Below are 22,146 nucleotides of genomic sequence, written 5' to 3'. Positions count from 1 at the left end.
CTGTATGTATATTAGAGAACATGTATTGAGAAATTGCAAAAAAAAAAAAAAAAAAGGAAAAACTAAAGAACATCTACCAGTGGATTGTGTCGTGTGCCATTTGGGGACCCGTATCCTTCTCAGAGACCTCTGGCCAACTCTTGAATCGTTTCTTTTTGCAGTCAACAACTTTGGAATCCTGACTTTAATCTCTATACTAAAGTCTCATTTCATTTGAAAATTTGTGGAAAATAGGAATTTTATCAAGAAACTATATTACACCTTTAGTCTGCAGATAATGTTTAGGTTATTTACTGAATTCTCTTTATACTTCATGATCCGTTTTAAAGCCTACTAGATTTTAGCAAGAATTCCCACATCCACAGAGCAGTCCAAAGCCGATAGTGAAATAAATGCTGCCCCACCCACCCCAGTCCCTTTTAGTTCCATTCTAATGGTCCCTGCTCTGGGGTTTAACTCCAAAAGAAGGGACTGTCATGTTTCTAACCCTGATCCATGTTGTAACTGAAAAGACGTTTTGGACTGTTTGCTTTTAATATTTTTTTCTTCACATTGAGAAGGCTGCAGCCATTCTGGTGTGTCTCGTTTTCCTTCTTTTTCTCCGAAGGATGCCGACCTGTTGGACGTAGAGAGCAAACACTTTGAAGACCTGGAATTCCAGCAGCTAGAGCATGAGAGCCGTCTAGATGAGGAAAAGGAGAACCTGACCCAGCAGCTCCTGCGTGAAGTGGCTGAATATCAACGGAACATTGTTACCAGAAAGGTGCTTTTGCCAGATGTCGTTCAATGTAAAAAATCAAAATATACTCCTCGTTATGTGACAATAAGCATTAATATAGCTATAACGTTTGCCTTTCTATTTGCCTATCTTTATATCTGAATAATTTTATGTGTTTAATCATATATCACATTTGACAGAGTATCAAGCCTGCTCTCTATGTGCCAAATGGTGCTCCAAACCAGATAAAGTGCGACATGTGGGAGTCATTGTTACTTAATGCTGTAGATGCGTTTATGAATAATATTCAATTATTCTTTCATGTAAAAGCCAAGGCAGAGAAAACAAGAAATTTATGTATGTGTTTTAAATTACTTCCTTTTGCAATCATAGTAACTAGATTTAGAATAATTCTATGAACCAAGTCTTCTTTGGAATTTTCTCTGTTTCTACTTCTCAGTAGTTCTCAAAGCTGGCTGGTAGCTTGTTACCGTTACAAGTCGCCCTGTGGAATGCCATGCAGATTGCTCACTCCACCCAACCCCCAGCACCCAGAGGTCCAGAATTCAGTTTGTGTTCCAGAATTTAAAATCAGACCCCAGTGCTCTGTACTAACACAATAAAATTGAGGGAAGGGAAGACAAAGAAGGTGACTTCTTAAGCTCTCAGTTTAAATAAGAAATTCCATTGTTTTTTCCCATGAGGCGTCTCCCAAGATGATGTCAAAAATTCCTTTATAGTCTAAAGACTTCCTGTTGATTCCTGGGTTCTTCACATAGATTTTAAATCACTTGAACTGTATTGGCCTTAGGTACCAGCCTTGGCAGGTCAAAGAAACTGCCTCATAGCCTCTGGGTGGTAATCACTGGCCACCATCAATGAAAATGGGGTCCCTGCTGGTCCACTTGCAAACACCTCCTGTTTCCAGGGCAGACTGGCAAAGCTTTGAGTGTCTAATGTGCGTCTTTCTATGATCATCTTTTTTCCTCTAGGAAAAAATTTCTGCATTGAAAAAGCAAGCCAGTCACATTGTCCAGCAGGCTCAGAGAGAACAAGACCATTTTGTGAAAGAAAAGAATAATTTAATAATGATGCTGCAAAAAGTAAGTATTTTCTTTTCAGCGCTGGTCGCAATAAAACACAGGTTCCAACTTGGGGAAAGTTGTTTCCTTCAAAGCAAGTGCATTTTAATAATGAAGAGTGAATTATAATTTAAGGAAGCCTTTTTTATACACATTTTTATTTAATCCTCCACATTAGTAAGCTCATGCTGTGAAAGATTAACTATAATTCAGAAAATAACCAAGGATGTTTTCTTCATGCTTTGTCCACGGCATGAAAATACAAACTATGGAAAATCTGTATGTTTGCTGATTTTATTCTTTGAAAAAAAATCATAGTTGTCACCAAATACATAAAATATATTCTGCTCTTTTTGCTGCTGTCAAACATTTTGGCTCGGCTGCTCCTGTGTTTTGAACTCCAATTATTTGCACGTGATTCTTCCTGGTAAATGCCACATTGGATTTAGTTTAGCTTAATTGGCTAGGTAGACTCCCCGAGTGGGTGGCAAGATCATCTTTACCAAAGGAACTATGTCTGCATCTGCCCAGCACCTAAAGTGGCTACTTGTAAAGGGTTTCCTTTGCCCAACCTGCAGCCTAATTTTCTGACATAGTCCCTGGTCTAATTTCAGGGATAAGACAGCAGAAATTAAAGTTGCTGTGTCTAGTTCAGGACTGAGCCTTGCGTGCAGGCCACTACCTAGGAATGTGACACTTGGGATCTTGAAAATATGAGATAGACCCAGAATGGAGTATAGGAGAAAAGTCAAATCCAGAATGATGGATTAAAGGATGAGGCTGTTCCATAGTCCCACCTAGAAGAAATGTAGCTGGAGTATTCCCCTCTTAGCTACCTAGCTAATTTTAGGGTGAGAAGAAAGAGGAAATTGGTCCTTCATGTAGAATTATAAGTTCACTCGAGGTGCCTCTGTAACCCGCACAGATCCCTGTCAGCTCCCCTCCTCCTGCTTCTTCAGCCCCTAGAAATCTCTGAATGGAGTTGTCTTTTCCATCCTTATTCTCTGCTCCAGAGATGAACTCTGATGCCATTAGCCTCCCCACCACCTTTTGCACACAATATTCAAAGACACAGTTTAAATTAGATAGTGTAATATGTAGTAGTTAAGTAGTTTCTGAAATTTTAGCACAAAAAATCTCTTAGTGATAGATTTTTAAAAATGGGTAAGCACGATCATAGAAATACTATTTACTCATTAAACATATGCAAAATACAATTCTATTGTAAAAATTGTGGCACATAAGAATTAAGAGTTTTATTTTCCCAAATTGATCTGTAGAGGTATCTCAATCCCAGTAAAAATCCCAACAGACTTTTTGTAGAAGTTGACAAGTTGATGCTAAAATTTATAGTCAATCTTCATTATTCATAGAGTTCATATTTGTGAATTTGCCTGCTCACCAAAATTTATTAGTAACCCCCAAATCAGTACTTACCATGCAGTCCTTGATGGACATGCACAGAGCTGTGAAAATTCTGAGTCACTCAATGTGCACCCTTGCAGCTGAAGTTGAACAAGGCAGTGCTCTGCCTTCTTGTTTCAGTTCTCGTACTGTAAACAAGTGTCCTTTTTGTGGGCTATGTAGTGCCATATTTTCACACTTTTGTACTTTTTGCTGGTGATTTTGCTGTTTAAAATGGCTCCCAAGCCATAGTGTTATAAAGTACCATCTAGTGTTCCTAAGGGCAGGAAGGCTGTGATGTACATTATGGAGAAAATACATGTGTTGGATAAGCTTCATTCACGCATGAGTTATAGTGCTGTTGCCTGTGAGTTCAGTGTTAATGAATCAACAATAATATTAAATAAAATGTCTTTAAATAGAAACACACATAAAATGAAGTTATGTATTGATCAGTTGACGAAAATATTGTGACCAAAAGCCCACAGGAACCCAACCCTGTATTTCCCCTAGGAACAGTGGTTCAGTATTCCTGAATTCATTGTTCATAGCAATGTTACATAACATAACTACTGCAAATAATGAGAATCAACTGTATGTGAAAATGCAAAGGGCATAGAATAGCCAAGAGAACTTTGAACAAGAAGAATAAAATTGGAGGATTTATGCTATATGATTTCAAGGTTTACTATAAAGCTAAAGTATTTAAGATGGTGTGGTGCCAGCATACAAATAGACATAGAGATTAATGGAACCAAATAGAGAGTCCTGAAATAGACCCACACATCTACTGTCCATTGATTTTTGATAAATGCTCCAAGACAATCTAGTAGGGAAAGGAAAGTCTTTCCAACAAATGGTGCTGGATCAACTGGGTAAAAATGGACAAAAACAAACCTCCACACCATCCATTCTCACACCATACATATAAATGAATTTAAGCCAGACTACAGACCTAAGCATAAAAATTAAAATGAGAAAGTTTCTAGAAGAAAATATGAGTTCAAGTGCACCTTCATGGCCTTTGGGGTAAACAAAGGTTTCTTAAAGAGGAGATGACAAAAGACTTGTATCCAGAATATATTAAAAACTCCTACAACTCAGTAATAATAGATATACACCCAATAAATAAATTTGTAAAAAATAGGCAAAAGACTTCAATACAAATACTTCACAAAAGAAGATATATGAAGAATCAATGTCACATGAAAAAATACTCAACATCATTAGTCATCAGGGAAATCGAAGTTGACTAAGCTTAATAGATTTTGTGTTCCTTCAGGAAAAGGAAAATCTTTGTAATTTGGAAAAGAAATACTCCAGCCTCTCTGGGGGGAAAGGGTTTCCTGTCAACCCCAATACTCTAAAAGAGGTAAGCTATGATTTTATGTGTCTACTCATATCGCCTTAGAAATCAAGAGATGTCCTTCCGTTTTATGTGCTTAGCTGAATAGGAAAAACAGTTACAAAGGACATACGAAAGCACTCAATGCTTTGATGGTGTTTCTGCCTTCATTATTTATGCTTTGAGGATTTCAGGGATTATGTTTGTGTCTAATGCAGATATACTGTGTGTGTGTGTGTGGTGTGTGTACTTTGCATTGAACAACATTGTGTGTTAACTTGGAGTTTCAGAAAATTTAGGATCCAGACCAAGGTTAGTCTTAAATTCCCTTCTTTCCGTTCTACAGTTTCCTTTCTCAGTTCTTCCTCTTTCTTACTTTACTTCTCTTTCTCCTAAATCTTATAGAACGTGAAAATGCCCTCGAATATTGGAGAAGATAGTCTGGTTTCTTTCTTTTCTCTCTCTTTTTCCCCCTAATCTTGTTTCTGCTATTTTTCTCCTTAAATTGGAAAATCCTGTCTACACTAAGCTATACACATTCTTCATCGCAAACATCCATCTTTCCCCCATCCCCAGCACCACTCTTTCTCAAATATCCTGTTATAGGGCTACACTGCTACAATGCTAGAATATTTTCACTCTAGTTTGGAAAATTGTAACCATGACTGAGAAAGAAAATAGTTTTCTTTGTATTTTTTTTTCAAAAAGCTAAAGAAAAAGGTTGCTTCTGCATAAAAATTTGCATAATAACAAAAAACCCTTTATTTATAAATTGTTTTTTAAAAGATAGCAGAGTTAGGAATTCCTCCATGGAAAGTATTTTGTGTGTGTGTAGGTATGTGAAATAAGTTCTCTTCACATAATAAGTGTGACTAATATGTACCTTAGAAGCATTTTGTGAAATATTTCTGCAATAGCTTTATTAGATCATTCAGTTTCATCGTCTCTGCTATTCAGACCAGGGAACCGGCAGATTCAGTGAACAAAGGGTAGTTGTGAATAGAGTAGAGTGGACCAAGATAAGGTCAGCAAGGTGGATGGACATGGGGCAGGTCTTGTGGGTCATGTTAAAGAAATATAGTTTATTTTATGTGGATGGGAAACCATTGAGTGGTTTTAAGCAGAGAGGTGACGTTATCTGTTGTCCATTTGTTAAAGATTACTCTGGGCTGCTCCTTGGATCCTGGATTATAAGGAGTGGGCGGTGATTGCAATAGCGTAGGCTGGAAATGCGGGTGGCTTGGAGTCGAGCAATGGCAGAGAGATGGAGAGAATTAGCTCATGAGGATATGTTTTGGAGCGGAGTTGACAGTTCTTGCTGATAGATTGGATGTGGGGATGAAATAAATTAAGGGAGATGTCAGGAACGATGCCATTATTCTAGTTTGAATAACGAGGTGGATGGTGACTACCTTTTACTGCGATGGGGAGGGCTGGGGAAAGAAAAGGCTTACGAAGGAACATCTACAGTTTGCCTCCTGACAGTGCGTGAAGGGCTTGTGGCATCCAAATGCATTAGATAGGCTCTAAGGTCTCTTTACCTCCTAGGAGAAGAGTAAAATCTTACTTTTTCTATTAATGAGTTCTTTTTGTCTGGGGACTTCTGGGTATCAGAAGCTCATTTGGCTTTTTGACTCATGTGTGTGTCTGCAACTCTCGTCTTTGTTGAGTAGCTATGTGTTCTCTTTCATGTACCAAGCAGAATTGGGTCACAACATGTTTGATTTTCTTTCTTTTTGTCTTTCTTCCTGTCTTTCTCTCTTTCTCTTTTCTTTTAAAGAGTGATGAATTAAATCGACCTCTTTTAAACAAGTCCCACTTTGGACAAACAGTATACATTTTTGAAGCAGTTAAGTTATATGGTCTATGACTCATATAAGGAATCAAACCTTGGTTTTGAAACATTCTATCAACTGAGCAAAAGAATAACTCAAAGCTGTTACTCTCCAATCTCATTTACTAGCAGAGGTAAAATGAAATTTGACAACCCAGTTGTCTACTTCCTTTCTTCAATTTAATCTTAGAAAAGTTTACATTGTATCTGTTGGTCCTTTCTGAAGTGCAAGGCTATATTCAGCAGCATTTTGATGCCTCCAATTTATAAACAGTCAACTCTAGTTTTCTCCACTTCGTCATAATTATAAATTCTCAGTAAAAACCTTGCTTTTGAGTCTGGAAGTTTTACTTCATCAGCATAACCATATCTTGCCTTTCCTGAAGCCAATTTTTGAAAAGATTGCTGGGCTAGTAGAAGAACCCAAGTGTTAAGTTTCATTCAGTTTTACTTTTAAAAGAGAGATACTATTTTACACCCTTTATTCTCTTTTTCGTACTGTTTTATTGGTGTGGTAAAAATCATGATTGGTCTGTGTAATTACTTTCCATGAAAATTTACAAGTGCCTTTTCCTCAAATAAAAATTCAGGAGTTTTGATTCTCATAGATTTTGTTTTGTGGATATTTCCTCTAAGCTGAAGCCAGAACTGAATTACTGAACTTACAAGTAACTGGACATTTTCTGTCCTGGGGGTCGAGTCAGGGGTTGGGGAAGCTGCACTGAACTGAAACACTCTTGAGTTGCAACTCCACCTTTGGGGTGAGTGAGTGTGTGTGTGTGTGTGTGTGTGTGCGCGCGCGCATGCGTGGGCAAGTGTGTGCACACATTTGTTTTGCTAGAGAAGGCTCGAGAGGGGACAGTGTCCTTTTTATTCTCATTTGGTTGAGATGCCTGAAATCTAGATTCTGTTACAAATACGTTACTCTTTTATAAATGCCTCAGTGAAAAACCAGAAGCTCTCAACCCACTTATACTTACACTCTAAGTTGTCAGGAAACAGAAGAAGCAGGGAAAATATAAAAATAAAGATTTGTGGAAAAGGTTCTTGAATTAGGGAGCAGATGATTCCCGTGTCAATTTTATATCTCAGATTTTTGCGTGTGTGATTATTTTAAATGTTGTGTAGTGACAACCTGATTCAATCAACAGAATGAATGCTGATACCTCTGGATATTTTGAATTTGAAGTATTGGGTTATTTATGATATAGTCATCTTGATTTCACCAGAAAAATTATTTTTAATATTTGGAATATCATTTTTCAAGATTAAGCACTGTAAATCCATTTTAATTGCTGATTATTCCTTTAATGAAACATTTGATAATGTCACAGATATCTGGCCGTGCCGCTCTAAGCTAACTTCATTGTACTGGGAGCATTAATACTCTCGCATGCCTCAGCTTTTGCTTTCTTTGTGTTTAACTTCTGAATTCCTCCTTTTAGGGATATATCAGTGTAAATGAAATTAATGAGCCATGTGGCAATTCCACGAATCTATCCCCTTCCACTCAGTTCCCTGCTGATGCTGATGCTGTTGCCACTGGGCCTCCCACAGCTGTGCTGGTGAGCCAGCCACAAAATAAAGAGGTGTGTTGGCATGACATTTCATTCATTCACTGCTTTCCTCGTGTCAAAAATTAACCCATGGTTAACTGAAAATGAGGGTATGTGTGACAAATAGATGTCTGGTTGACCAGAAGGCCAGAGTGATGCTGAGTTTGAAAAACATACCAATTTGGGGATACTGCTCTATCAATTATGATAATAGAAATCATGAAATATATGGTACAGAGTAGAGTGCTAGGAGAAGTAAGTTCAAACAACAATAAACTCTACATCTTAACACTCTAACCCAATCTAGTTTTCTTAGAAACCAAAAAGCCTTTCTAAAATTATTGCTTTGAATCACATTTCCAGTTTGATTTCACTAGTTTGTTTTGGAGTATGGATTTTTTTTTTTTTTTAACATTATGCCTTTTTAAAACACCTGGGGAGGGATAAATAGCAGTAACTTGAAGTACCTTCTAGTGATCTAAGTTGTTAGCAGTGTGCATTTTAATAAGAGGCTAAACTGAAAGATACTACCCATGATTTATGGCTTCTTGATCAAAATATAAGAAAATGGAAGAATCAGATTATTGATTTCATTTCTTTGTCTTATTCTTTCATTTCATATGGACATGTGTATACTTTTTTCTTTCTCCTATAAAGCAAAGGCCACCTGTCTGTTCTGCATCTGCGTTTCCTTCCACTCTTTCTCCTCATCCTGTCACTCAACCTCCATCAGCCCCTTGGCCCGAAGTCATGGCTCCATCTGTCCATCCTTTCCCTTTAAATGACACGCCCCCTCCTCTACCAGCCAAGAAGCACAGAAGACAGCTGCAGCAAGAGCAGCAGGTACTTAGGAACTGGTGTCCAGAGTTTGGGGATTTTACCTTGACAGCAAAGTTATTTAAGTAGAATCTTTTCTTCAACTTTTCCAAGGTATTTTTAAAAAAGACAGAGACAAGGTGCATACTCCTTTGCTATTTTTGTTGTTTTGTTTCGGATTTTTTAAAGGACATTTACTGTGTTCTAAGGGTGTTGGGCTTGTTAGAAAGTTTGAGACCTTGATTGTCCTTTCCTGGCTTTGGATATGTTGGAGCTAGTTTCACATCCTCGTGCTTCAGTTCCCATTCAATCAAAATATTGCAACTTACCTCAGACATTTTTCAAAGTAATAATAATTATTTCCATAAAATCCACAGTGTACAAAGTTGCTGGGTCAACACAAAATCTTTTTCTGACACATTATTGAAACCATCATAATAGACATCATTCCCTTGCTATATGTCAAAATTTGCTAAACATTTTCTAAGCAACAATCTTATTTCTTCCTTGTGACAGTCTCGTGAAGAGTTAACTCTATGTTGACGTTCAGGGAACTGAGACTCGGCTCGGGGTAGATAATTAGCTTGTCCAAGGTCACACCACAAGTAGTGCATTTAGTCCGTAGAACAACAATTTTTATTGACCAGATTTTTAAATAAATAATTTATTATTCTAAATGTTGCCCTCCTTTTAGGGCATTCTGTCCATATTCATGCTTGGGTATTCAAAAAAATCTGTTTCGAGACTCCTTTCAACTATAATCAGATCCCCGTATGAATTTGGCCCCAGAAAATGCTAAGGAGTCGTAGTCACTAGATCCCCAAATTGGACAAGCTCTGGTTTGCAAGGCCTGGACCTTACATTTCTTCAAGGCGCCTTCACTATCTATTACCTTTGTTAAAGAACTATATCTCCTCCTACTTTTAGATTAACAGATATTAGCTTGTATAAATAGATAATTATGAAGTTAAAATGCAGGTATTTTTCATGATTGGCATGTTTGAAGGTTGATGATAAATTTGGTAACTCAGATTTGCATTAATTTTTATATATTTCAAAAGCCTGAGCTTAGTATAAAAATGATCAAACCTAAAGAAGCTTTAATTAGGAAATTACTATTGAAGACATTTTTGGGGAGGGGGGTCAAGAAAAATTTGGATAAATTTCAAATTGGCAAAAATTTTGCCTTAGGAATCTGAAAAAGAAATGATATAGTCAACAGGAGGATTTATAAATGTGAAGGATTAGTATAGGGGCTTTTTGGCCAAGAGCTTCTTTAAATAAAAGAGTAACCCAGAAGGATGCCTTATAGGACACGTATGTGGATTTGGACTGTGTTTACATGGTTAAAATATTATTCCAACTTTAAAACAACTTCCCTCTTTTCTCGTTCTTTCTCTTCATCTTCTTCCTTCTTCTTTTCTTGTTCTCCTCACACTGGGATCTGTGCCATCACACAGAACTGTCCAGACAGACAAGGGGAGAAACCGCTTACTTGTTTTGTCCACTGGCTGTTCCACCATCCATGTGGCGACCATCATAATAGTTTGTATGTTGTCCTGAGGCCCCAGTACAGCAGGCACTAACTATGAAAGTGAAAGGTGGATTTTTTTTTTAAGTTTCTAGGTTCAGTTTTAAATTTTTCCAGGTTCTATGTATCATACCAAATACTAGCCCAAGTCTATTAGTGAACACCAGTATAAGTTGAATATTTTTTTAAATTCCGTGTTAAAATTCCAAAACTTCTTTGTAAATGCATACTTCTTAATTTCTTCAGTAACCTGTTTCAATTAGTCAAGTTTTGCTATTCTGCTTTACATTTGCATTTAAAGCACTTTAGAAGTCTGGAAGAAAGGAAAAAACAGCACAAAGAAGGCCTCTATCTGAGTGACACTTTGCCTCGAAAGAAAACCACACCCTCCATATCCCCACATTTCAGCAGTGCTACTATGGGGAGAAGCACCGCCCCAAAGGTAGGACATGGGGACAACCAGGGGCTTCATGTTCAGGGAGCCTCCTTGTCCTTAGGTTGACCGACGTGCAAAGGTCTTTAAAGAAAACGCTAAATAATAAACCATTAAATTTGCTTCTTGGGCAGACGTTGTAACTAAATTGCATTTTCTATCCTATTTGGAGGACATTTAGAATTGTATGCTCTGAGACCAAAGAACCTGGTCCAGCGTACTTTCTACCACCACATGCAAGTGGTGGGTGGCATTCGCTTATGTGACACACTCCCGTGGCTGCATCCCCGATCTGGAAATTGGAGGATATAAGCTCTGGATTCCAGGAATAATAGCTACAAATGTTTAGTGAGTCATTTCTGTGAGCCTGACACTGGGTTAAGCTCTTTATGTCAATCGTCTCTTTTTAAAATCCAGTAACACACATCAGTAGAGGTACTAGTTATTATCCCCAGTGTACATATCGATAAACTGAGGTGTAAAGAAGCTAAGTGACTAGCTCAAGTGCCCTCAGCTGGTCAGCAGTGAAGCTGGAATACGAACCCGTGTGGTCTGACACCTGAGTCCTCACTCCTGTTCTGCTGACATGCCTGAGGGGTCACTGCAGGAAGAGGGGGAGAGGGAAGTGAGAAGGAGGTTCTGAGTGGGACAGACTTTTGGGCCCTTCCCTTGCCCCTAATCGGAATAACTTTGTTTTAATCTATTTATAAACTGGCGTTCCAAGTATATTTTACACTAAGGATTTTGCTATTTTAAAAGAGTGCTAAAACCCCTGGGGAGATAATAGGTTTCTCCAGTTTGAGCCTACTGGATAACTAGGGGTGGATGGAACTGGTGCCCTTGTAACAAGCGTAGCTCTTCTCTGTCCCTGCATGATGTGCATGCGTTCTCGTCCCTGCGTCTGCCCTCTGCTCCTTGTGCATGAAGAACTTTGAGTTGTTCTCTGAGGTGCTTTTGGACACTTTGCCCCATCTGTCTTCAGTTTTGGAGTTGCTGCCACTGGAGGAATTGCTGTGAAGTTGAGACTGCCTTGGAGCTCTTTGGGAGGGACAGTGACTGGCCTTTACCATTTAGCATCAATAAACAGGATGCAAAGACCTACCTTCCCTGCCCTCCGTGCTTAGATAGGAGCTATGGAAACAGGGATGTGGCTGTGTCCTGAAGGACCACTGGGCCTGCCGTTTGCCTGAGTGTTTCTTCCTGATTCTCACAGGCTCATCTGCCCCTGGGACAGAGCAACAGCTGTGGCAGCGTGCTCCCCCACTCGCTGGCAACCATGACCAAAGACTCAGAATCTCGGAGGATGCTCAGAGGTATGGACCTTTGAAATCAAATGTCATGTCTTCTGTTAAGCTTTGGAATTCCTAGGGGTAAGAGGGTCAGAACAGGGTTGGGGATGCTTAGACGGTTAGAGGATCAACCAAAGTTGTCAACTTTACTCTTAATGTGCCCTCTTTGGGGAGGGAAATCTATCTCCTCACTGTTGTACTAATGTAATTTTTCCTATATGCACAGATGGCTGGTGCACTTCAAACATACCCATTGTACTTTATAAATTCAACAGATCTCTCAAACCAGAAAGGCACCTAGAAAATTATTAACTTTCCCATTTGATTGGTAGAAAGAAAAGAGAGACCACTGAGATCCAGAGAGATTACCAGGGCACTTAACTAAGTCACTCACCTAGTTTGTGGCTGAGCCGTTCTTGAACTGTGTGCCAAAGACTCCTGGAGCTGACGCGGTAAATGAAGCACCAGTGGCCAGGACAGAATTCCCGCAGGCCTTTTAATGTGGTTTGAGCCTTTATTCTGTGTGGTTTTTAGGTTGCAGGTAAACTTTGACTCTCAGCATATTTCAATTTTTGTGAAAATATGTTGCATTTATAATGGAGTTCTTTCATCTTTTTTTATTGAGGTAACGTTGGTTTATAACATTATATAAGTTTCAGGTGTATATCATTATATTTGATTTCTGAGTAGATTACAGCATGTTCACCACCCAAAGACTAATTACCATCCATCACCATACACATGTGCCCTATTACCCCTTTCACCCTCCTCCCGTCCATCTTCCCCTCTGGTAACCACCAGTCTATTCTCTATGTCCAAGTGTTTGTTGTTGTTGTTGTTTTTCTCTTCCACTTATGAGTGAAATCATACGGTATTTGAGTTTCTCCATCTGACTTATTTCACTTAGCATAATACCCTGAAAGTCCATCTTTGTCATTGCAAATGGCAAGATTTCATCTTTTTTATGCCTGAGTAGTATTCCCTTGTGTATATATACCATATCTTCTTTATCCATTCATTGCTTGGTGGGCACTTGGTTGTTTCCAAGTCTTGGCTGTTGTGAATAATGCTGCAATGAACATAGAGGTGCAAGTATCTTTTTGACTTAGTGTTTTCATGTTCTTTGGATAAATACCCAGCAGTGGAATAGCTGGACCATATGGTAGTTCTATTCTTTACTTTTTGAGAAATCTCCATACCATTTTACATGGTGTCTGCACCAGTTTACATTCCCACCAGCAGTGTATGAGGGTTCCCTTTTATCCACATCCTCTCCAACACTTATTTCTTGCCTTTTTAATAATAGCCATTCTGTTGGGTGTGAAGTGATATCTTATTGTAGTTTTAATTTGTATTTCCCTAATAATTAGTGATGTTGAACATCTTTCCGTGTGCCTGTTGGCCATCTATATATCTTCTTTAGAAAAATGTCTGTTCAGATGCTCTGCCCATTTTTTAATTGGATTGTTTGGTTTTTTGTTATTGAGATGTATGACTTCTTTATATGTTTGGATATTAACTGCTTATCGGATATGATTTGCAAATGTCTTTTCCCAATTGTTAGGTTGCTTTTTCATTTTGTTGATGGTTTTTGCTGTACAGAAGCTTTTTAGTTTGATGTAGTCCCATTTGTTTATTTTTTCTGTTGTTTCCCTTACCTGAGGAAATATGATATTTGAAAAGATACTGCTAAGACTGATGTCCAAGAGCATGCTCCCTATGTTTTCTTCTAGGAGTTTTATGGTTTCAGGTCTTACATTCAAGTCTTTAATCCATTTTGAGTTAATTTTTTTGAATGGTGTAAGATAATGGTCCAGTTTCTTTGTTTTGCATGTGGCTGTCCAGTTTCCTCAACACCATTTACTGAAAAGACTTTCCTTTCTTCGTTGTATGTTCTTGGCTCCCTTGTTGAAAATTAGCTGTCCATAGATGTGTGGGTTTATTTCTGGGCTCTCAATTCTGTTCCATTGAGCTGTTTGTCTGTTTTGGTGTCAGTACCATGCTGTTTTGATTACTATAGCTTTGTAGTATATTTTTAAATCAGGGAGTCTGACACCTCCAGCTTTGTTCTTTTTTCTCAGGATTCCTTTGGCTATTCAGCATTTTTTGTTGTTCTGTGTAAATTTTAGGACTCAGTGTTCTATTTCTGTGAAAAATGTCATTGGAACTTTGATAGGGATTGCACTGAATTTGTAGATTGCTTTAGGAAGTATGGACATTTTATTTTTTATTTTTATTTTATTTTATGTTTTTGAGGAAGATTAGGCCTGAACTAACATCTGCTGCCAATCCTCCTCTTTTTGCTGAAGAAGACTGGCCCTGAGTTAACATCCATGCCCATCTTCCTCTACTTTATATGTGGGACACCTGCCACAGCATGGCTTGTCAAGCAGTGCCATGTCCACACCCGGGATCTGAACTGGTGAACCCTGGGCTGCCGAAGCAGAACGTGGGAACTTAACCACTGCACCACTGGGCCAGCCCCTGGACATTTTAAATGTGTTAATTCTTCTGATCCATGAGCATGGGATATCTTTCCATTTCTTTGTGTCTTCGATTTCTCTCATCAATGTCTTATAATTTTTAGAGTACAGCTCTTTCATTTCTTTGGTTAAATTTATTCCTAGGTGTTTTATTCTTTCTGTTGCAATTATAAATGGGGTTGTATTCTTAATTTCTATTCTGCTACTTCATTGTTAGTGTATAGAAACACAACTGATTTTTGTATGTTGATTTTGTATCCTACAACTTTACTGTATTTGTTTATTATTTCTAAATGTTTTTTGGTGGATTCTTTAGGGTTTTCTGTATATAAAATCATGCCATCTGCAAATAGTGACAGTTTCACTTCTTCCCTTCTAATTTGGATCCCTTTTATTTCTTTTTCTTCCCTGACTATTCCGGCCAGGACTTCCAATACTATGTTAAATAAGAGTGATGTAAGTGGGCATCCTTGTCTGGTTCCTGTTCTTAGAGGGATAACTTTCAGATTTTCACCATTGAGTACGATGTTAGCTGTGGGTTTGTCATATATGGCCTTTATTATGTTGATGTACTTTCCTTCCATACCCATTTTATGCAGAGTTTTTATCATCAATGGGTGTTGTATTTTGTCTAGTGCTTTTTCTGTATCTGTTGAGAGGATCATGTGATTTGTCTTCTTCATTTTGTTAATGTGGTGTATCACGTTGATTGATTTGCAGATGTTGAACCATCCTTGCATCCTTGGAATAAATCCCACTTGACCATGGTGTATGATCCTTTTGATGTATTGTTTTCTATTTGCTGGTATTTTGTTGAGGATTTTTGCCTCTGTGTTCATCAGTGATATTGGCCTGTAATTTTCTTTATTTGTGTTGTCCTTCTCTGGTTTTGGTATCAGGGTAATGTTGGCTTCATAGGATGGGTTAGGAAGTACCCCTTCTCTTCAAATTTTTGGAATAATTTGAGAAGGATAGGTATTAAGTCTTCTTTGAATGTTTGATAGAATTCAGCAGGGAAGCTGTCTGGTCCTGGACTTTTGTTTTTTGGTAACTGTTTTGATCTCCTTACTAGTGATTGATCTATTCAGATTCTCTATTTCCTCTTGATTCAGTTTTGAAGGTTGTATGATTCTAAGAATTTATACATTTCTCTAGATTATCCAATTTGTTGGCCTATAGCTTTCTGTGGTATTCTCTTACAGTGCTTTGTATTCCTGTGGTGTTCATTTTAATTTCTCCTCTTTCATTTCTGATTTTATGTATTCGAGCCTTCTCTTTTTCTCAGTGAGTCTAGCTAAAAGTTTGTCAATTTTGTTTCTTTTCAAAGAACCAGCTCTTAGTTTCATTGATGTTTTTTCTATTTTTCTTTAGTCTCTATTTCATTTATTTCTGCTCTGATTTTTATTATTTCCTTCTGTCTACTGATTTGGGGCTTTGTTTGTTCTCTTTTTCTAGTTCCTTTAGGTGTATTATAAGAGTATTTATTTGAGAATTTTCTTGTTTCTTCAGGTAAGCCTGTATTACTATAAACTTCCCTCTTAGTACCACTTTTGCTGTATCCCATAAATTTTGGTATGTCCTATTTTCATTTTCATTTGTCTCCAGGTATTTTTTGATTTCTGCTTTGATTTCTTCATTGACCCAATAGTTGTTGAATAGCATTTTGTTTAATCTCCGCATATTTGTGGCTTTTCCAGTTTTCTTCTTGTAGTTGATTTCTAGTTTTACAACAAGATGCTTGGTATTGTTTCAGTCTTCTTAAAGATGCTTGGTATTGTTTCAGTCTTCTTAAATTTATTGAGACTTGTTTTGTGGGCTAATATGTGATCTATCCTGGAACATATTTCTTGTGCATTTGAAAAAGAATGTGTATTCTGCAGTTTTGGGCTGGTATGTTGTGTATATCTACTAAGTCCATCTGGTCTAATGTGTCACTTAAGGCCAATGTTTCCTTATTGATCTTCTGTTTGGATGATCTATCCATTGATGTAAGTGGAGTCTTAAAATCCCTACTATTATAGGGGTACTGGCAATTTCTCTTTTTATGTCTGTTAATCATTGCTTCGTGTATTTAGGTGCTCCTATGTTGGGTGCATAGATATTTACAAGTGATATGTCCTCTTGTTGGATTGTTCCCTTTATCATTATGTAGTGCGTTTCTTTGTCTCTTGTTACAGTTTTTGTTTTAAAATCTATTTTGTCTGAAATAAGTATTGCTACCCAAGCTTTCTTTCATTTCCATTTGCATGGAGTATCTTTTGCATCCCTTTAGTTTCAATTTATGAGTGTCTTTAGGTCTGAAATCTCTCTTGTATGCAGCATATATATGGGTCTTATTTTTTTATCCATTCAGCCACCCTATGTCTTTTGATTGGAGCATTTAACCTATTGACATTTAAAGTAACCATTGATAAGTATGTACTTATTGTACTATTGCTTTTGTTACTTTTTTCTGGATATTTTTGTAGTTCTTCTCTGTTCCTTTCTTCTTCTCTTGCTCTCTTCCCTTGTGATTTGATGGCTTTTTTTAATATTATGTTTGGTTCGTTTCTCTTAATTTTTTTGTGTATTTATTATAGGGTTTTGGTTTGTGATTGTCCTGAGGTTCGTATGTAATAACCTATGTAAATGGAAATCTATATTAAGTTGATGGTCTCTTAAGTTTGAGCTCTTACTAAAAGCCCTACACTTGTTACTTCCCCCTACATGTTATGTTTTTTATATCATATTTTACCTCTTTTATTTTTGTGTATCCTTTAACCTCCTGTTATTGATATAGATAATTTTAGTACTTTTGTCTTTTGACCTTCATACTAGCTTTATAGGTGGTTGATCTGCTACCTTTACTGTATATTTGCCTTTACCAGTGATATTTTTTCTTTAATAATTTTCTTATTCCCATTTATGGTCTTTTCCTTTCCACTTAAACAAGTTCCTTTAACATCTCTTGTAAGGCTGGTTTATTGATGACAAACTCCTTTACTTTTTGCTTGTCTGGAAGACTCTTTCTCTCTCCTTCCATTCTGAATAACAACCTTGCTAGGTAGAGTAGTCTTGGCTGCAGGTTTTTTCCTATCTATCAGCACTTTGAATATATTGTGCCACTCCCTTCTAGCCTGAAAGGTTTCTGCTGAGAAGTCAGCTGATAACTTTATAAGGTTTCCTTTGTATGTAACTTATTGGTTTTTTCTTGCAGCTTTTAGGATTCTCTCTGTATCTTTAATTCTTGACATTTTAATTACAATGTGTCTTGGTGGGGCCTCTTTGGGTTTATCTTGTTTGGTTTGTTTGGTGCTCTCTGTGCTTCCTGTACCTGGATGTCTGTTTCCTTCCTCAGGTTAGGGAAGTTTTCAGCTGTTATTTCTCCAAATGGATTCTCTGCCCCTTTGTCTCTCTCTTCTCTTTCTAGGACACCTATAATAGAGATGTTAGTGTGCTTGATGTTGTCCCAGAGGTCTCTTAGACTGTCCTCATTCTTCTCAATTCTCTTTTCTATTTTCTGTCCTACTTAGGTGGTTTCCTCTACTCTTTCTTCCAGCTCTCTGATCCGTTTTTCTGTGTCATCTACTCTGCTGGTGATTCCTTCTAGTGAATTTTACATTTCCTTTATTGTATTCTTCAGTTCTGATTGGTTCTTTTTTATATTTTACAATTCTTTGTTGGAGTTCTCACAGTGTTCATCTTTTCTTCTCCCAAGATCAATGAGCATCCTTATGACTATTAGTTTGTACTCTTTGTCAGGTAGTTTATTTATCTCTGTTTCATTTAGTTCTTTTTCTGAGGGTTCGTTCTGTTCCCTTATTTAGAACATATTCCCTTGTCTCCTTATTTTGCCTACTGCTCTGTGCTTTTATCTATCTTAGATAGATCACCTAAGTCTTCTGGTCTTGGAAGTGTGGCCTTGTGTAAGAGATGCATTGTGGAGCACAGCAATGTGATCCCCTCTTGTCACCCACACCAGATGTCCCAGGAGTGTCCCCTGTCTGGGCTATGTGTACCTTTCTTTTGTGGCAGCGTTGCTCTTGCTGCAGGTGCACAGCTAGGCTAGGCTGGCCCCCAGGCCAGCTAACTGTAAGACTCAGCTGTGTCTGGCTGCTGCAGTCACTTTATTGAACAGAGCATACCCTGACATGACTGGCTGTGAAGTCTAATAGCACACAACTACTGCTATTTTGCTATTAAGCAAGTCAGACTCCCAGTGTGACTGTTTACTAGGCTCAGGGCCTCACAAGTGTTGCAGGCCACCAGTGTGGCTCCCTACAGCCAGCTGCTGTTGTCAGCTCTCTCAGGAGTGCAGATGGGTGGGGCCAGGCCCAGGTGCAGCAGTACACAATCGTTTCAGGTGTTGGAAGTCAGAGCAGATCCCTTCTGTGGCTGTTTCAGATGGCCAACAGCACAAGTCTCCTGTAGCCAACACACCCCACTGCCTGAGGGCCCACAAGCCCTGCCAACACAGGCCTTTGTGCACACCAACCCCCACTGAGGTGGACCCACTCTTCCTTCCCACATAGGTCCACAAGTTGGCTGTGGGCTTGCTGGTAGGTGGAACGAGCCCCTGGGGCGGGTCTGCCCCAGCTGCACTGGATTAGCTAGGGTGCTCTAGGGGTGGGGCAAATCCCTCTTCGCACTAACAAGCTAGAGGAAGGAATCGAATGGTGGCTGCTAGTGTGTGTGTCAGCACAACTGAACTAGGTCACAATAATGGCTGCCGCCAGTGTCTCAGTCCCTGGGCGTGTGGGCCCAGCTGCCTCCTGCCTCTCCAAGACGTGCTCTGAGCTTAGTAAGTGAGACTCTTTTACCAATGGACAATGCACTTTTCTATCTGGTGTGTTTGTGTTGGTATCTTGAAGGGTGAATATCTGTGTGGGCCCTTTAAGAGGAGGTTTTTCTTTCTCTAAAGTTCGGTAGTTTTTCTGAGGGTGTTCCTCGTTGGATTTCAAAACCAGCAAAGCCAGGGAGTATGGGATCTCACCTCGGTTGTGCTGTATCCAAGGGCTGGGATGCCCACCGTGGAGCTCAGATGCCCTGCTCCTCTGGAAAAAGCTCCATACTGTTGAGATTGCTCCCAGCCATGAAGCGCCATGGCTAGGATGTGGAATGTGGTTTTTTCCTCAGCAGGGCTGTATTTCCGCCTCTTCCACTCGTGTCAGTGTTGTTCCTTGTTGTGGGGGTTCTTTCTATCCAGTTTCCAGATCTCTCTCAGAGGAAATTGTTCCACAGGGAGTTGCAGATTTATTGTGTCTGTGGGAGGAGAGAGTTCAGAGTCCTCCTATGCCACCATCATCCAAACTCTATAATGGACTTCTTAAAAAGTCTTTGTAGGGCTAGAAGAAGTTACTATAATGCAGTTCCAGAGGTGAGCTTCTCATTGAGAGGCTCACATTTATTGTGCTAACATGATAATTCAGGTCAACAACTTATATTAGCCCTAACTTTTGAGCAGTCATGGTGCTAGATATCAAGAATGCAAACGAATGAGATGATCTTTGCCCTTGAAATGTTTTTAGTCCAGTGAGGAAGAAAGACACATAGCAAATGACTTCAATAAGATGTGGTAAATGCAGTGACGGAGGTATGTCCTGGATGTAAATGGGGATGCTGATGGAATGATGGATATTTGGCTTCTCAATGCATTAAGGCATTAGTGGGATTGAAACCCACCTCTCCAAGCAGACTGGGGTTTAATTCTGACTGCTCAGCCTCTCTACTAATGGATAATCACTGGTTTCCCATCAGAAAAAAAGAAAAACATATATATATATATATATATATATATGTATGTATATATAATGTGTATATTTGTGTGTATAAGTGATAGACATATATATATCACTTGAATGAAGTTTTCAAATCATTACTAGAAGTGATTTAAGAGTTAGGAAATATGTCACTTATACCTCAATTAAAAAAAAGAAGAGTTAATAGAGGCTGTAGTATACATAGGAGACGTTTATAATGTATGAGGAGTTTACAGTGTTAATGTTTGAATCGAATACACTTGATTGAATTTCCCCTTTATTTTCTTTACCATAATTTCAGTAAGATAAAAAATATCTCTTATGATTTATAAATAACACACATAAATAAGTCTTTGTATTTTGGCTCTCATTTACCACTGTTCGCTTGTGGATCAAAGTCTATTTTCTGTTGAAGCATTTTTCTGTGATATATAAATGTATTTTTCCCATTGACTGAAGATATCAAAGGTCAAATTGGCCACACCAGCACTCTTTATGTTGAAAGTATTTTCTTAAAATAGAGAGTAAGAAAAAACTAGAGCTTTATGTTAAACAGATAGATTTGTAAAAATCAAGAGCTATTAATGTTATTGTGTAAGAGGATTTTTGGGAGAATATGATGAAACTGAAGAGATGTTTGATGTCTATTTTTTTAATTTCTGTTTTCCCCTCAAATAATGGGAATCCCCATGCTAGGTTCATAGAGGAAAACTGAGCAAATTCCCTTAGGTCACCTTAGGAACGTACCCTCTGCAAAATCTATTGTCTTTGACCTATCTTTTGTGCTCTTCTTCGGTGGTAGGTCTCTTGTACACCCAAGAAGACTGTCGCTCTGAAGAGGTGTTCCTCTTAAAGAGTTTCATGTGGTGCTGATGAGACAGCTTCTGAGGAAATAGAGGACCATCATGTGTGTGTTGATCCACATAGATCTGATGTGTGTGTTGTGAGGCCAGCCTGCCACCTTTGGCTCCTTGACCCAGGGGAGGAGGGACTGGGGACACAACAGACCATAAAATTGGCAGGACTTTCTACTAAGCTTGTACAGGTGGCCTACAAAAAGACCAGGAAGGATGAATCGTAATTTCATTTAGAATTGTTTCACTAGCTCTTGTTGGCTTCATTAAAATAGCAAATAGCAATAAACTTACATGGTTTTGAAAAAAATTAGACCTTCCACATTTTCATTAACTCAAATTTAATAGATCTTATCAATTCTTTTGACTTACACAATTAACTTAAATGAACTCTTTTTTTGCTGCTTATTCATAATGGACACCTCAAGGACAATGGTGTAAGTATAAGCCTTCCTTCAATCAGCACTGTCTTAATGGAACTGACAACGTGGATTGTGCAAACAAAGCTCTTTGAGAGCAGAGTTTAAAGCAAAGAGCCCAGGAGCTCAACTCTTAAAGTTGTAATGGTTATTGGCTTTTGTACAACCTGTGAACTATTCCTCTGTAAACTTTAGAATGAATGAAATCTTTGTCCTTTTGTCTTCTCTTAAATGCAGGGAAGTCCAAGAAAGGTATGACAGCCTTCTTGTGTGGTGTTTTTGTTTTTCTGCAAATAGTGAAAGGTCATTGTCAAGTCATCTATAAGAAACGATCAGATTTAAAACTGTACAATGGTGGATTTTCAGTCTAATGATTAGTCCTTTTACACAATAGAGAGAAATTGTTGTACATTTGCTAGAAATGCAATGCTGGGTGCAGCTGCTGTTCATTCACAGGCAGCTGCATGACCCTCTTTGTTTTGGCTTTTTATTACAAGGTCAGACCATGCAGGAAATATGAGTGCTTTGGAACCATTGTTTTGTAAGACTGGGGATCTAGATAAAGAAAAGAGTGGGCATTGTGATGTATATAGGCTAAGGGTAAAATATGATGTTTCTCCTTTATAAAGGCCAGGTATAAAATA

General features: G+C 38.3%; 1 protein-coding gene across 50 annotated transcripts in view; it reads left to right on the top strand.

Annotated features, from left to right (window-relative positions):
- The window catches only part of PHLDB2 (pleckstrin homology like domain family B member 2), a 223,086-nt gene that overhangs the window by 178,167 nt on the left and 22,773 nt on the right, over window positions 1-22,146 (top strand). For 12 of the 50 annotated variants that reach the window (XM_008530437.2, XM_070582726.1, XM_070582722.1 and 9 more), the window contains 6 exons: window positions 608-763; window positions 1,711-1,821; window positions 4,487-4,576; window positions 7,829-7,972; window positions 10,588-10,728; window positions 11,933-12,032. In XM_008530437.2, the coding sequence (XP_008528659.2) occupies window positions 608-763; window positions 1,711-1,821; window positions 4,487-4,576; window positions 7,829-7,972; window positions 10,588-10,728; window positions 11,933-12,032 (742 nt within the window). Of the gene's footprint in view, window positions 1-607; window positions 764-1,710; window positions 1,822-4,486; window positions 4,577-7,828; window positions 7,973-8,596; window positions 8,783-10,587; window positions 10,729-11,932; window positions 12,033-22,146 lie in introns of all 50 variants that reach the window. The other 38 variants (XM_070582749.1, XM_070582750.1, XM_070582739.1 and 35 more) reach the window with 5 other exon arrangements.

Source organism: Equus przewalskii, chromosome 18 (assembly GCF_037783145.1).
Source record: "Equus przewalskii isolate Varuska chromosome 18, EquPr2, whole genome shotgun sequence".
Taxonomy (NCBI): domain Eukaryota; kingdom Metazoa; phylum Chordata; class Mammalia; order Perissodactyla; family Equidae; genus Equus; species Equus przewalskii.
The sequence above is the reverse complement of the archived record's forward strand: the minus strand, read 5'-3'. Positions and strand labels throughout refer to the sequence as shown.